Source organism: Grus americana, chromosome 2 (genome assembly GCF_028858705.1).
Source record: "Grus americana isolate bGruAme1 chromosome 2, bGruAme1.mat, whole genome shotgun sequence".
NCBI classification, from domain to species: Eukaryota; Metazoa; Chordata; class Aves; order Gruiformes; family Gruidae; genus Grus; species Grus americana.
This window is the reverse complement of record NC_072853.1, coordinates 158,552,268-158,568,784: the sequence shown is the minus strand read 5'-3', so window position 1 is coordinate 158,568,784 and position 16,517 is coordinate 158,552,268. Positions and strand designations below refer to the sequence as shown.

Below are 16,517 nucleotides of genomic sequence, written 5' to 3'. Positions count from 1 at the left end.
GGAGAAAATGTTACACATAGCAGCAATGCAGGAAATTAAGCTGTAGGAAATATCAGCCCTGTCAGATTACCACAGAAGCCTTGTGTCTGCTTAGGTATCATTTCTCTTCTTATGTTTTATAGAACTATCGGACAATAACCTGACGGAAAAACCTAAATTATTGAAGCAGAGCTAATAAAGTCAGCAAAGACAAGACAGAATAAATGTCAGTTCCAAATCAAAACTAAAACTTTTCTGCTAAATGTACAAAGACACATTGCAAGGCACATCACAGTAGGAAAAGGTGTTCTTGGAACACCATTTGATTACCTGACATCAGTGCATCTACAAAAGAATGAAAACTGTGATGACTTCAGGGACTCTCTTTTTCAAGAGTTTTTGCCATTTATCCATTGATATGAATAACTTATGATGTGCAGCAGCTAACAATCTATGAAGGAGATTTTGAAGGTTTTTGCAATCATGTGGAATAATATTTACAAATATTCATAATAAGTTTTAGTGCAGATCAAGAAGCCACCTCTGCGTTTCTAAACCTCTTGTAAATGTCGAATGGCCTTAGAAAACATCTATGCCAAGAACGAAAGGTTTCTAAGTCACACAAATATAACTCATTAACATTCAATTCTAGGCAAAAGAAGAGAGAACATGCCCAAAACAGCCAGCTGATTAGAGCCTTGAACATGACTTTCCCACAATGCAGATGAGTTTTCTAACTATTAAATGATACTGGCTGCTTTAGGATCACTCGCTCACTTTCCTACTATATTTTTGAAGCATTTTTGATTTGTTCAACTTCAGAACAGAAACCACATTTCTTTTCCCTTGACTTAGAACCCCTGGTTTCTAGCCACAACACATTGAGAAGAATGTCATTCAGTTACTGTGATTTTCAAGCTATTAGGAAACATCTTACCAAGAAATTGGATTTATGAAAAAAATTCAAAACCACAGGCCTAGTAGGACTATTTTTTCAAAATTTAGACTCTCATATTTTCAAATTTACTCAGTGCTAATGTTACTTAGAGTCCTGAAAGTTTATCTATTTTCTGAATATGGGACTAAGATTCTTAAAATACATCAAAAGAGTGGTTACAAATACTATGAAGTTTATAGCAAAATGCATAGGACGGTGTTTCAAGCAAATTCCAGCAAATGGAACACCGTAAAAGCAATTGCTACACTGAGCAAAAGTTGTACAAACAATGTTCATTCATTTATGATAAAAAAGCTAGTTCGAATTACAGGAATTCGGCAGCAGATTCAAGTCAAAAGTGGCTGAAAAAACCCTGAGGTTTCCAAGGTGAAAGCAAATTTTGAGCCTCAGAAAAATAATTTGCATCTGCATTTGCCTGTTAAATTTTATTTAAGCTAGTGACTAGCCATTACAGCAATGTTTGAACAGAAATCTTAAAAGAGAATTATATTTCAGGACATATATATTTAAAAGAGCTATGTTCATGTAAAACTATCAGATTTTTGTTTATTTCAATTGTTTCACAGCCAGCTGTCAAGACCAACTGCTAAGATACTCAACAACATGCAGTCAATATAGCCTTGCCATTTCCATTCCATTCAATTTTTTTCCAAACTGACTTTTCTTTGTATCTATTATCTTCCCAAGTCTTATCTCTCCAGTCTACTTCCACAGGTTCATGGTCAATAACAAAGCAGTCTCAATCTCAAATAAAATGGAAATGGGGGAACAGGGTGGGGAATCACATGAGAAAGTGTGGTCACAGGCCCTACTCCAGGTAACGCTAACAGGCTCACGACAGGTCCTCCTGGTTCATTAAATAAACCCATTATAGATTGGTCAAGGGCCAAAGGTGATAACCAAAGCCAACAGGTATGAGAAGCATCCTGAGTTCAGTGTAGCAGGAGGAACAGTCACCAAAATGTCTATAACAGCCTGGTGAAATGGAGGTCTACATAAAGAGCCTTGCTAACTTCATGAGGTCACTGATATGATGTTAATAGGTGTCCATGCTAAATATGGATGTTTCCACTTCTTTTTATGGCACTTGACCATGCTTGTATATCATTTGCATATTATTGGATAAGGCTGATACACAAATAAATATCAGTGCATCTATTTACAAACACTTTTGGGTAATTTAAAGAAATTATTATGAATTTATTAAAATCAGAAGATATTTTTGGAGAAAGACCAAAAAGCAGATGGATACTGCAGTGGCACATCACTTAAGCAGCACATGTACTCGAACATGCATGTACCTGTGCACAGCCTTTATACCCTCCCACTGACCCCTTCTAAACAGAATCAGGAACGCTCAGCCATGTTTCCCAGGGCCCGTACTGCAAACCAGATTTCTCCCTCAGCTCCAACTTCCAAACTGAGGAAGGCAAGTTGCCTTTTATAGTTGCCTTGCAACCATGATGACATTAAAGGCACATATATCTTAGATGAAGTAATTTTTAATATCAACTGGATGAGTAGAATTCCCCTAGTAGGTAACAACAGCAGCTTAGCAAGGGAAAACAGCTTTTTAACGTACAGCGTATAAATCGTGCTCCATACTCCATTGACACAAAGCCAGCTTACCAGACAACTGGATGGTATGGCAGCAGTAACTTCCCTAGCAGTCCCACAGGGTGGCCTGTCTTCTTCTACCCCATCACCCTACTGAGCATATTAGATATCCTCAGCAGCTGAGCACCATACAGAATGGTGACTACAGTTTTGCAAGTCAGAGGACGTATTAAAATATCTTCCCTCTATAAACATGGAACCTTGTTGTTTTTTTGAAAAAAGACATCTGAATTACTAATTTTGTGACCTTTCCAAAGCAATGGAGAGATGTGTTCTGTAATATTTAATACACCAAAAATTAGTAGACGAGAACAAATTGCTTAAAACTGAACCAAATTCTAAATACAGCTGGTGCAGAAGACATTAACAATTCTGCTATTGCACAGTGACTACAAACGCAGTACCCACGCACATCATGCTACTCCTAGAGGTAATAGTTTCCAAATCTGATGGAAAAATAGCTCCACATTTCCTTCTCTTGTATTTCTCCCTCAGGGTGCCTTGTTAGCTAATTTACCTGCCACTGTTTTGCAGCAATTCTCAGTGCTAATCTGCTCAGTACCTTCTGGATTGTTATCCCAGTCAAGTTCCTCTGTCTAATCCTGTATCAGATGCAGCAGAGAACTGAGCTCACATGACCCCACGCTTTCCAGTTTTTGAGCAGTTCGGTGGTTTAGAAAGTGTGAGAGAGAAACAACCCACAAGTGTACAAAAATCCTGAAGCACCAGAGAGATCGGAGACAGGTTAAAAGCAGAAAGAGATGGCGTGGTCAGCCTGGCAAACCTGAATCCAAACCATCATCGCTCCAATGGAGAGCACTTTAAACAACAAATATGCTGGGATCTGTCCTCACCACTTCCTTATGGGAATATTTAGTGGCTCAAAAATAAAAAGGAAACGATATTATTTCCTACTCAAACGATTCATAATTTTATGTCTATGCAACATTTAAAAGCTAATGCAATGGAAGAAGTTCCTACAGGGCACATTATGTATGTGAAGTCAAAGCAGTACAACCCAATGAATTGTGAAACATGTTATTCCCTCTAAGTGTTAAGCATTTTTTTCCCCGTTGGCTCCTACCAGGAAAGGTGAAGTGGAACAGCTGGAGGATAATGAAACCAGCATGTGCCTAGTTTGTTTTGAGTCTAGCATCAAAATTGTCTAACCTGTGCAGGAGACTTACAGTGCCACCTGGATTTGATTTTACATTATAGTGCGTTCTTTGAAACCTATTATCTCTGGGCACCATACCAAGAATGCTTTCACTTCTGAGTATCCTTTAGATTGCAAGCTTTATCTTTCCTCTGCTGCAACTTTGACATTTCTGTGTGTTCTGTTTAAAAAAAAAAAAAAAAGAAAAGAAAAAACAAACAAAAACCCCCAAACAAAACAAATCAAAGAACATTAAACTTTATGGATGATAATAACTACAGAAAGGATTCAAAGGAACCCTCTTCCTCTTACATATCACCAAAACCCATTGGGATAATGCTGACTACAGTGTAACAGCTGTAACTGCTTGGCAATAGCTGAGGATCAATTCTTTCATTTTTCAGGCATTCCGAATCACTGTAATAACAGCAATAGTTAGATTAAAGAAACAATAAAGTGAATGAGAGTTATTTTCTAAACTCTACCCAATCCCCAGCCATGATGTGAATACCCATCTTGTCTTACAACGGGCCACTTAAAATATATCACAGTATCCCGTGAGATGTTACACTCCATCTGAATTTAAATATTTGTCAAACTATCACACACAAAAGAAATCAGGATCTGCTCATAATTAAGCAGCATTAACAAAAAAAAAAAAAAAAAAAAAAAGATGAAAATCCAGCAAAAGGTTGTTTGTTATAGACTGCCCAGCCAAAACTAGCTGTAACCCCAGGTTCTTGCGTCCACCTATCCGTGACTGACAGACTCCTCCCCTCTCTGTGTTCTGCGCCAAAATTTATCTCAGTGTTAATTTCTGTGTCCAACTCTGAATTTTACCCATGGCCTTTGAATTTCTAGTTAAATACAGAGAAATGGAACAAACCCAGGCATTTCTGTATTACCTATATATAGTGTGGGATGCATGTATAAAAACAGATTTGACAGCAAAGATATACCCATAATTACGTGTTGTTTGTAAAATGCTTTGAAAATATAACAAGTTACATAAATGCTACGTCTTACTGAGTGCCATATATTTCTGCATGCATATGGAAGGTGGGTTGAAGAATGTGGGTAGATGTTTGCAGGGAAAGAGTAGTTAAAATGGTGAACATTATTACTGTGTGTATTATGGTAGATATAAATATGCCAATAGTAGGAGATATATCAGAATGTCTAATTTTCTTTTCCTTTTTCTCCAAAATGTTCAGTGAACATGAGGGAAACTTCAGATAAGTTAAAATAAGTAAAGATCAACTTTACCATCCACTACACTCAGAGGGTCCTTTGGATCATCCTGGGAAGCAGATTTATGATTCAGCATCTCAGGGGTTGGCCCCAGCACTCCAGACGCAGGTCCTGGCTGGAACGGCTTCTTCATTTTAAAATCTTCTGCTTTTCCTTTGGCAAAGGTTTCATCAAAAGGACTGACTTGCGAAGAGTAGAATCTATCAGCATAATTGTGAGACCCTTTAGTCCTGCTGTGAGAGCTTTTATCATTGCTTTGTGCTGACAAGTTCTGAGTGATGTACGTGTGCAGTGCAGCCATCAGAGTTTTTTGGTCAAGCCCCATTTGTGACTCTGGCGAGAACTTGTCTGGCTGAGGCTGGTTGAAGGTCCTCCCACGGAGATTTTCAGCATGCTGTTGGTGGGACGTTGATGCATGGGCCAAAGGAGGTGCTCTTTCTTTGGGTTTTTGCGTCATGTAGTACCTGACAGGATCATTATAGATGTAGGTCTAGAGAGAGTAGAAAGTGGAAAAAAGGACTGAGTCATTATTGCTCTGACATTTTTGTTATGCAGGAATCACAAGCATAACCCTTTGTGTTTTACCAATCAGGAAAACAATAGGAATCTGTAATGCGTAGGTAGACTGCAAACCTCAAACTGGTAAGTTAGCTTTGAAGAGGCACTACCACTTTAGTACAAATTTTGTGAAACAGTTTATTAGATTATTAAAAAGAAAGAGAAGGAGATTAGAGAATGATAAAATCCAAACTTGATGTTAACTATGTATGCACTATTTGTATTCAGCTGGACAAAGAAAATTTTGTAAAGCCACTTTCCCACTGTTTTTTACTAGTCTTCTAAGAATAACTTTTTTTTTTTTTTCAGGTAACTTACCAAAAAATGGCAAGTCAAAACAAAAATGCCATTTTTAAAGAACACTGAGAAAACAAAACAATTCCTTTGTATATATAAAATATTTTTTATTTAAAAAATAAAATATTTCATTAATCTTTGATTTTTTTCCCTAAATTAAATCTCTAATCAACATGTCCTTTGACAGTATAAAGAAATACAACAACAGCCAATAAATTGGTTTTGAATTCCTTGATTTTTAAGTAAAACAACATAGCAAACTAAACGAGAATGAATAAAATGTTTAATCATGCTAAAACCATGTTTTCATTGAAAAACTGCTGGGAAGAAAAGTGGAAAATTCGGGCTGCTGCTAGGTTTCTCTACTTTTAGTTTCAGGTTTTCAAGGATGCATCGATTGGGAATCTAGTATCATAAGACAACATCTGTTTTCATTGACCTTTTGTTTATGATGAAATTTAGTTTTGAGGAAAAATTCTAAATTCTCCTTAAGTACTCTCTCCAACACATAAAAAAAAAAATTACTTAGTATTACATTTACTATAGTTTAATCCTAGAGATGTTTTTTGTTATGATCACAAGCTGAAGGCAGGATTTTTTGTTTTTAACAAACCAGTTCCACCCTCCGTAATCATTTCAAAAAGGCCTTTTCCTTCATTCCTTACTAAATACAAATTTGACCTGAGAGATTTACTTATATTCAAAATTATTCCAATTAGATTCTTTGTTTACAATTCCTTCAGGATACTTTGCTGAAGCTGCATCACATGCTGTACGTATGTTGAAGAATGGGTCCTGCTTCTCAGCTGTGGTTTCTTGGTTAAACTGTCATACAAATTAAATTACAACATGGGAAATTTAGGACAGGGATTATTTCAGCTCTCACTGCCATGAATTATACTGGATCACTACTGTCCCTGTGCTCTAATAGCAGAATGGTTTAGGACAGAAAGAGCTGCAAAATACATACGGAGTGCAGAAACTATACACCCCAGAGGAGAGCAATTAGTAGAATTCGTCCAGAAAAATCATTATTTATATATTTCCTAATGGACTTTGTAAAGGCAAAATAAGTAAGGCTGATAAGCTCTTCCAGAGATGAATAAAAACTTTTATATTTTATCTAGCTCTTTATTTATGGACAATAATTTTGCTCTCAATCTGAACAATTTTATTTCTTCTGATAAGAGTCAGTTGATTTTATAATATACATACATAACCCTTGCTTTCCAAGAGGGTTATCTTCCCCATGAGAAATGACTGAAGAGGTTCAATCCATGATTCCATATCATGATTTGTAGATTTGTGGCTTATACAACTTTATTACAGAAGAAAAGGCACTTTGGCTTCTTCGTCTTGTGATCCACCAACACAAGATGACTTCTGCAGGTGGTCTTTAACATAGAAACATGTTTTGTTAATGCCAAGAAATTCGGCTAGAGTAAAACAGTGTCAAAGAATACAGAGCTAGAGATCAAGCAGCTTTGTGTATGAAATATTTTCATGTCCCCTGGGAACTATCAAACAACCAGCAATGTAGCTCCGGTTCAGTGCACCAGCTGCAGGGTATGCACTGCTCTCATCAACACCAAGAGGGGAGCCAGTCGTCAAAATACAAGTTGTACGCTGTTTACATACTTAATAGCAAATCCAAGATGTGAAAAACTACTAGTCCTATGTATTTATCTCTCAATTTCAACGGGTCTTTGCATGGGCTAATTAACTCTTTAATAATACTTACTCCCTAGAAGGAACTGCGGAGGATGACACAAAGCAGTCCCAGACACACCAAGTAGTTTGCAGAGAATTCACATACACTGCCATCTCCCTTTCCTATCCCTGTGGTCCCTACCTTGACACCTTTTGGAGAACCTTCTGGGGACAATGGAAGGAAGAACAGGGAGCTGGGAAAGGGAGAAACATGATGGGGGGAAGAGGACATTCCCCCTTCAACCATGGAAAGACACTGTCAGCTCCGCTGGATCTCTGTCCTAAATCCAGCTGCCTCTTTTGCCTCTAAAGCCTTAGTAATAAATCAGGTCTTAGGGGGAGCCAAACTGCTAGACGCTCAAACCACTTGTGAAAGATTAGGGTCAGGAGACATGGGCTGGCTTTTGATGAGCTATTTAACAAGTCCAACCATCCTTTAACATTAACAGAACTGCGATTTCCTGCCCTTGCAGACAACAAGCACATCAAGAAAGAAAACACAATAAAACCACCAAGTGATTGTACACGAATTGGATATAAGTAAGTGCCAGCCCTGGGCTCAGAGCTGCACCTCTATCAAGAAGGGGCAGCCTCTCAGCAGCTTGACAGGTCACACTTCGGTTAGTAAGGGATGAAATATTAAAAGTTCTAATTAAAGTACAGCACCGACAGCTCAGCTGCCTTCACCGTGCACTCAGATATCAGCCCATCTGATGTAGCTTAGTCTGACTTAATTAAAGGGGTCTCACAGCTGTATGGCATGGCAATCCTCAACCTGGAGGAGAAAAATTTCCCTTCCTCAGCCCTCCTGCCTCGTCTCAAACAAAATACGGCACCAAAAATTATGTGCAACTGAAATATGGAAATTGAAATCCAAGTAAAATTGCAGCATGGAAAAATACAACCCTAGACTATGGGTTTGTGCTAAGGGGCAAGGGAAAAAACCATATATATCTTTTACAGTAAAAGATAGGAGAAAAATATCTGTTATATGTAGTTTAGAATCCAGGGACAATTTACATCTTAATTTATTAATAACAATTTCCAGAGCACTGTGATAAGATTATTTGAAGTGTTTTTGCAATCTAACCTCCTGAACACGGACATTGCTAGTTTGACTTACTTCAAAGTTAAATGGCATAATTCATGGTCAGTGAAAAGAAGAATCTGTAAATTCCCTTGTTGGTGCCTTTGGAGAAGATACCAACATTATGGAGAAGCAGAGGGAAATGGGGACCAGAAAAATTTTGAAAAGAAAATTAATTTCTGCATTGATTAAACTGGATTTATATGAAGTCCTGCCAGTAATGGGGAAAAAAAAAAAGACAAACATTAAATGAAATGTGTGGCACTAAGAAAAAATACTCTAGTTAGCAGATGGTTTATTCTGAATAGGGTTCGAATACCAGTCCCTGTTACTATCAGGAACAACTTTTTTTTAATAGGTAAGATACCGTTCAATTATCTCATCTCACTGATACAACATCTTAAAAAAGTACTCTGAATTGTTAAAAAACTCAGTTTAAAAAAATCTTATTTCTCCATCTGCACAGGATTTTCCTCTTCTTCACCACCTTTCAAATAAGCTATCTCAATAATTCACACATTATCAAAAAAACCCACACACTAACCTTTCTGAAGATGGAATTGTTAGGGCAATGTCTTGTATGGTTTAGGTATGTAAGTAACTGACATTTTCTGCATGAAAGTTCACAGAAGGGCACATTTAATTACACCCTGCAGATGCACTGTGCAAGTCTATGGACTATATGTTTTCTTTAAAAAAAGAATTAAAAAGGGAGCAAGATTGGATACATACAACCCCACGCACAGATAAATACTATTCAATTTATCCACTAAGGGGTAGATTGATTTGAATGTTTTGCCCAAACGCAGAAGAAATGGAATTAAATTTATGACAAAATCTTGAGGATACATTTGCTAAATTTTAAAGGCAAATAGAGCTAACAGAAATCCCTTAGGAATGCATAAAGAAGAAATCTTCCTCAATTTCATTTAGCTTTTTCTCTTTGATGTATTTTCAGATATTAATTCATGTTTGCTACCACCTAAATATGGTTGGACCATGATTCCACCTACAACACTTAATTTACTGTCCCTGTTTGAGATAGTGGCAGTATACTCTCCGAAACTAGAAAAGAAAACCACACCAAACACTGGAACCAGGCCCTCCCTCATCAATGGTGGGATAAAAGAAAAGTTTCCAAAGGCTACCAGAAATGAAATGATCTCATGCTTTAACTCACTGTGTGGAGTGAAAGAAGTTCAGCTTTTTCTACCAGAAGCAGTCCAGACGCTTTGCGAACCACACACGCTTGCCTCACGTAAACTCACTATGTGGGAAATACCACGTACTCGTGAACCTCTAACGAAACAGGAGCACAAGTGGCACTGCCTGATTGCCAGATCAGAGTGTGGGCTGCGAAACTGTACACCTCGATTTACCTTTACTTTGAGAGAAATCCAGCCAACAATGAAACCTGAGGACCGAACTGGTGTCGTGGAGTGGATTACAGTGCAAAAGTCCCTGGGATGGAGCTGAGTAAGCAGTACAGCTGTGTGCTTACAGCCTCAGAGCTGAAGTAGCCAGCCCTATGCTAACAAAGCTTACTTCTTTCATCCAGTGAGTTGCTGCTCCTACACACTGCTGCATGGTCAGGAGGATATCTTAACAGGCTTCCAGCTAGCTTCAAGCTAGCTGAAAGGGGGCATCTACACTTCGCAAGCCTCTATGTGCTGTAGACGTGATGTTACACACTCTGCACCAAATTCAGTGTTAGGTTTGACTGGAAGTAATAGGTAAAAGCCAATGGAAAAATACAATTTTCTGAGCAATAGTGGAGAAAAATCTTTTCTACCAGCTGATAATGACCCTTTCCCATGCTACAGATATAATGATATTACACCATGCAAGAAATCACTGCATCAAAACCAAGAACTTGGAAGATTAATTCAGAACCCAGAAAGTGGTAAAGCCAAACCAGTGCCTCCTGCAGCGATGGGACAGCATCAGCCCATGGCTTTTTTGACAGATTCACAGGCTTAAGGCAACAAGCACCATTACAGTCATCTCATCTGACCTACTATTTCACTAATAATTTTCTGTAACTATCTCCTATTTTCTTCCTAAGAATTACAATGTCTTTGAAACCATTTAAGAACTACATCAGAGAAGTAAAGATGGCAAAGATTGTTAATTAACACCCTGTAGTTTGCAGTGTCAAAAGCTTGATCAAGCAAAAGGGGTCCTCAGAGTCTCCTTTGATCAAAACTAGTGATGACTTTGCTTCATAATTCTGGTTGTGAGACTGCAGCCTAACAGGACTGTCTGGGGTCTGACTGTATATCATTCAATAATCTACACTGCTGTAATTTCGGTTGACAGAGATTTGATTGTGAACAGCATATTCTACCACTCTCAAACAAAACAACCCTCCTAAACAAAAGAATAAAGAGAGAGAGGATAAATACCTTGGTTTCTTTCATGTATAAGTTACTATATAAGAAATTCACTTCAAAGTCTCAAATGTTGCCAGCCGTTTTTAGTCTCATTTGGGATGCTCTTAGCTGCATGCCTACCCTTCAACCTTCTCCTGCATGAATAATTTTTATTGTTAGTTGCCGTTTCTTATACTGCTGAGGAACGTGCTAGCTTTAGTCTTCATAACTAACTGCTGGTTGTTCTCTCTGTTTCTGACAAACCTCCATCCTATGAGTTAAACCAAAGTTTCTAAAGTATTTCCTTTGGTGCAAAAGGAGTGCTGGATTGCCTTTCCTTGACATTCATCATGAGCTCATGAAAACCAGAAATGTTAGTTTTACACACTGAGTTACATGATAACCTCACGTGTCATCACACACAAAGGAGCAGAAAAAAATGACACGTGGATGAACCCCAATAACTTGATCAATGCCAAGGGCCCCCAGTCCAAGCTCATCACAGTGCCCCTTCAGCCATGATGTCCAGGAGTGCCACCCACCAGTTGGGTCAATGGGAGAAGGTCTCTGGATCACCCTGCAGAATGAAGGTGTAACTGCCTACAGGAGTGTGGGCTCTTTATGGGATGCCAAGAAAAGCATCTTGTCATTGTACAAGGCATATTATGGGATGTCTAGAGAAAGGATCAGAGAGGGAGGGATCAAAATGGATTGGGGAACAGTTGTGGTAAAACAGCAGGAAAAGGGAGTAAAAGGGACTGGTAGCATGTAAGCAGGCTGGCCAGTATACTTGTCTGACCATGCTTTGTGTCTGATCACCACAATCTGTCTTGACTTCTCAATGAACTCCATTTCTAACTATTATTCTGGGTGAGGAGCTCTCGGTCCTGTGCACCTGTGTGTGCGTATGGTGGTAGCAATTGCCAACAACCATAGTTGGACCATGGGTCCTGCGGTGCCTATTGGCACTACCTGCTCCTCCTGGCTACCAGCTAGATGTGAGGACATGGAGCTGAGGCAGCTTTACCTCTGCTAGTCTACGGGGTTCAGCAGCTCCCTAACATTACTAACAGGAACCAAAAAGAGACAGTCATCCCCCAGTGGATGGTAGAAATTGTGCAGCATGGCCATCAGTGCTGATGGATATACCAGGGTTTGTCAGCTTCCCTTGTCTGAGAACAGTTTGCTCATATGTCAATAAGTCTGTTACTTAAGGTTTCGCGAATGATGTTTAAACACATTTTCTGTAGGCATATGCTGGTATATTGAGCTAACTCATTATCTAAAAATGATTTACATAGAAACATGAAGATCTTCATCTGCCAAAAGCTGAGCACATAATCACCAATTCAATATATATAACTCTAACATATGAAGCTAGAGACTACTTTTGCTCAAAGAAATGCAAGTGGACAGCAATCTGCAGGATCCATGTCTATGACATTGCTCTACAACCCCATTGAAAGCAACCAACCATTTCCTGGACAACTGCAAAAGGTAAGGTGAGGGTTTTTTCCCTTCAGAAAAAAAAAAAGGTTGTTGCACTGTCTGAAATGTATACTCCAACACCTGCACACAAAGGCTAGGTAAAATAAGTTTAAATTTTTGTGAACTCTACCCTGTCATTTGAGGAGTATGATCTAAAAAATACATATGCAATACACTTTAAAATTTGTACCAGTTCCATGATCTTCTGTTTACCAAGACTAGTGTACTGAAGTACAATGAGTAAATATTTGCAAGAAAAATAGCAAGCTTGCAGGAGAAATGACAGAAACAAAACCTCCAAGCATATGTTATTTGGCAAATAAAGAGTTGATGGGGATGGGGAAAAGTCTGAAAAAGAAGCAAATCTTATTGTCTAGTCAGTATTTGAGATTTTAACCTATGTGGGAATTGCCCATCTGGGAATTACTAGCAATTAATGAATTGAACTTTTAAATAAGCCTCCAGGTCTGACACACATCATTTATAATATTTCTACAGCACTTGTATCTTCAAATCATTGTACAAATAATTAATCTTTACAAGATAGCTGTGTGATAAGGGAAATTATGATTTCTATGTTAAATATGAAAATTCTGTCACTACATCGTACATAAACTGATAGGTTGTAGGTAAAGGTAGGTGATAGACTGAAGACTTAAAGAGCATGATACTGGCACTAGAATTTTCACTTGCCAAATTATTAAGCTTAAAAATCAAATAAGAGATCACGTTAGGTCGCCATACCATGTATTTATGCCACAAACAACCTAATTGTAATTTTACTAGACTTTGTAGCCATGATTCTATTAGATCTTCAAATTTATGGATACTGGTCCTCCCAGAAAAAATTGCTATCTACACCAGATTCATGCAGGATGGCAAACAGGATAGAATTTACCATGTCTAATTTTATATAATTAAATTAGAATGGATGGATCACAGCTTGGAAATTCCTTCCACTGATCATAAAATGACTTTAGGCTGACTTGCACCAATACAAACTTCTTTATTTGGTCAAATGAATTCTGCTCCAGTGCTTACTGGGTTTTGTTTTTTGTTGGGTTTGGGAGTCGATTTTCTTTCTTCGAGGACTTTAATATTTCTATTTTACTGAAAAGAACCATAGAGGGGAGAATGATCCAAAAGATGAAGATGCCCAGAGAAGCTGTAGATGTCCCATCCCTGGAAGTGTTCAAGGCCAGGTTGGATGGGGCTCTGGGCAACCTGGTCTAGTGGAGGGTGTCCCTGCCCATGGCAGGGGGGTTGGAACTAGATGGGCTTTGAGGTCCCTTCCAACCCAAACCATTCTGTGATTCTATGGTTCCATGAAATACTTATCTGGGATTTGAGGCTTAACTTTTAGTCTACGCTCTACTACAAAATTCTTGCACAACCTCAGAAAAGCTATCTAACCTGTCTGAGAAATAGGGATATTAGTTCCTCCCTACTTCGTAATGACATGAGGTAAATAAATAAGCACTTCTGAGACATTCAGGTATTACTCTAACGGTTGCTGCACAGATATGCCGATAGATGGGCAATTCTGTAGCTTCAGGGAGACACTCTTTTATGAATTATTCCTGATATTTTTATGAAAGTGTTTATGCACAGAGTGAATTACATTTTTCTTACTTACACATAATCCCACCTATATGAAATATTAAATTTTATATTTATATAAGCAGAGTTTAAATGTATACATTGCAGAAAGGTTTTTGACTTTTCAGCGGTCAGCCACCAAATCAATTTCTGATGATCTTCATTCAGCACTGTATTTTAATCAGTGCCAGATAAATAAGGGTCCTGATTTTTTTAATTAAAGCTCCAGATTAAAATGAGCAATGACTGAGTAATTTCTTACTAGTTAATCACAGTAATTATTATTTGAAGATAAGTTCAGAGTACATCTTTGAGCAGTTGTGCACTCAAATTTTCTAAAATAAATAATAATCCATTTTAAAAATTATCACACATTCCATTTCTTTCAGGACATCAATTACAAAGCATCAAACAATTGATTTTAAACCCAGCAAAGCTAAGAGTACTCTTCCCTGAATGTGAGAGGGGAAAAGAGGTGGAAGGGTCCCTCTTGTGCCGAGGACTAAAATATAAGCTTTCCAAATGTCCTGTCTAACCTTCGTACTCTTTGAGATTCCAGCAAACTGTTTTTATTTGCACCTTCTCCCCTTTCAGCACCACTGTACTGCTGATCTAACAACCAGCCATACCCCTCTGCCACTAACTAGTCGCTTTATCTGTTTTTCCCTTCATGATTCTGCAAAGACTTTTAACTTTATTAGCAACCTCTTTGATGTAAAGATTCTGGGTTTTTTCCAAAGTCTTTGCTTTAAAACTTGTAAGAATACCCGAGACTCAGAGATTTCTGCAATCACAGTATTTATACATAAAGTTTACCTTGAAAATTAAGGCAAGTGATTAAAAACCAAAGAAAGAGAAACAGCAGAAAATGGATGAAACTCCTTGAGGACTCCAAGACAATTTTTTTCTTCCTCCCTACACTACGTACTAGGGCCTGAATGGCACACCAGCTTGAAGAAGACCTTAGCAGCAAGTAGGACACACGCCAGAAGACCTCAGAGGGCAAGTCAGGGGGAAGGAATATGAGCAATTACACACATCTTCTAGCCCTAAAACCCTAAACCATAAACCAGAGACCCCTGCAAGAAGAAAGGCAGCAGTAGCATAAGTTTCACAGGCAAGTTCCTTATTCCTACAGCCTAGAAGGTTTCCAAGAGGAGCCCCATGGGCCATCTCGTCCCAGCGTGGAGCACTGCACTTTTGCCAGCCTGGGGCATTAAAAAAATTCACAAGTCAGGCTACCAAAAGGCATGAGAATATGTAAAAATGCTAGCTAGTTTGAGAAATAAATAAGTAGTTTCAGCTGAGTAATTTTTTATTATCTTTCTGATTTTGAGACTTAAGTATATTTGGATCACATTTCAAATCTTTTCTCTTTCTATGACAACTAAAAATTATTCTTGGTTAGCTGAAAGAAGTGTAATTGAAATCACATATAACTATTCAACTGGAGGCATTGGGACTTTTTAAAAAACTATAACATAAGATCATTCCTCACTGCCTTAGCTAATGGCTGGTGAAAAGTAGACAAGAGGCGTATTTGTTTCCACACTGATCATTTTTGCTGCATCTTTTTATTTTATTGTAACGGCTGCTGTGGACATAGCTTCTTTTTTTTTTTTTTTTGCTTTTTCCACCTCCATTATTTAAAGATTTTCTCCAGGCTTCCCACATGCCCCTGCTATGCAAATGCTCACCCGGTGCTCACCAGCAGGGCTGCCATCAGCAGCTAAGCAAGCAAGCTCTCCCTTCACAGCTGACCGCCGTTAGTAATATCAGCTATCTGCTGTCCCTTCGAATGCCACAAAATTCTGCTTCTCAGTTTCTGTAGGAATGTCAATGGTATAGCGGGATTTTCAGGGGTTTTGTTTTGGGGTTTTTTCTGTAAGAGAAGGGTCTGCTCTAACTGGAGGGGAGAAGAGCAGGGGAATTCACATGTGATTTGAAGCCTCTGCATTTCTTGCCTGATAACTAGATGAGATAAACCAAGCTTTCTCACTATGTATATGTGCCTGGCTATATGTTATTTTCCATACTAAGTCCAGCTTTGGTAGAAAGGAATCACCAATACTGATAACACAGCATTTTGTGAATGGTAAAACCTTCATTATGCCCAGGTGAGGGAAAAAAACCCCAAAACCAGAAAACCACTAGCTAATGCTTAAGTAACAAATGCCACCAAGTGCCCATTTTCTGAACAACTGTTTTCGGCTGAACTACAGTGAAATGTTCTTTACAACTGTAATCCTCAGGAAACAGACTCACCAAATCTTCTGACTTACTGCTATTTATCCACTGGCAGAGTCATTATCAACTGGCTAGATTACAAACTGCAACAGATACTGTCTAAATACCGAGAAAAAATTCCAAGTTAGTGATGAACTTAAAGTGCTTCAAAAATCACTCAGAGATTGCTCTTGCAATACATGGTAGACATTGTAGGAA

At 38.3% G+C, this 16,517-nt stretch overlaps 1 protein-coding gene across 3 annotated transcripts in view; it reads right to left on the bottom strand.

Annotated features, from left to right (window-relative positions):
• Nucleotides 1–16,517, bottom strand: part of PTPRN2 (protein tyrosine phosphatase receptor type N2) — a 665,329-nt gene that overhangs the window by 406,124 nt on the left and 242,688 nt on the right. For all 3 annotated transcript variants that reach the window (XM_054817056.1, XM_054817058.1, XM_054817057.1), the window contains exon 6: nucleotides 4,977–5,451. In XM_054817056.1, coding sequence (XP_054673031.1) covers nucleotides 4,977–5,451 — 475 coding nt within the window. The remainder of the gene's footprint in view (nucleotides 1–4,976; nucleotides 5,452–16,517) is intronic.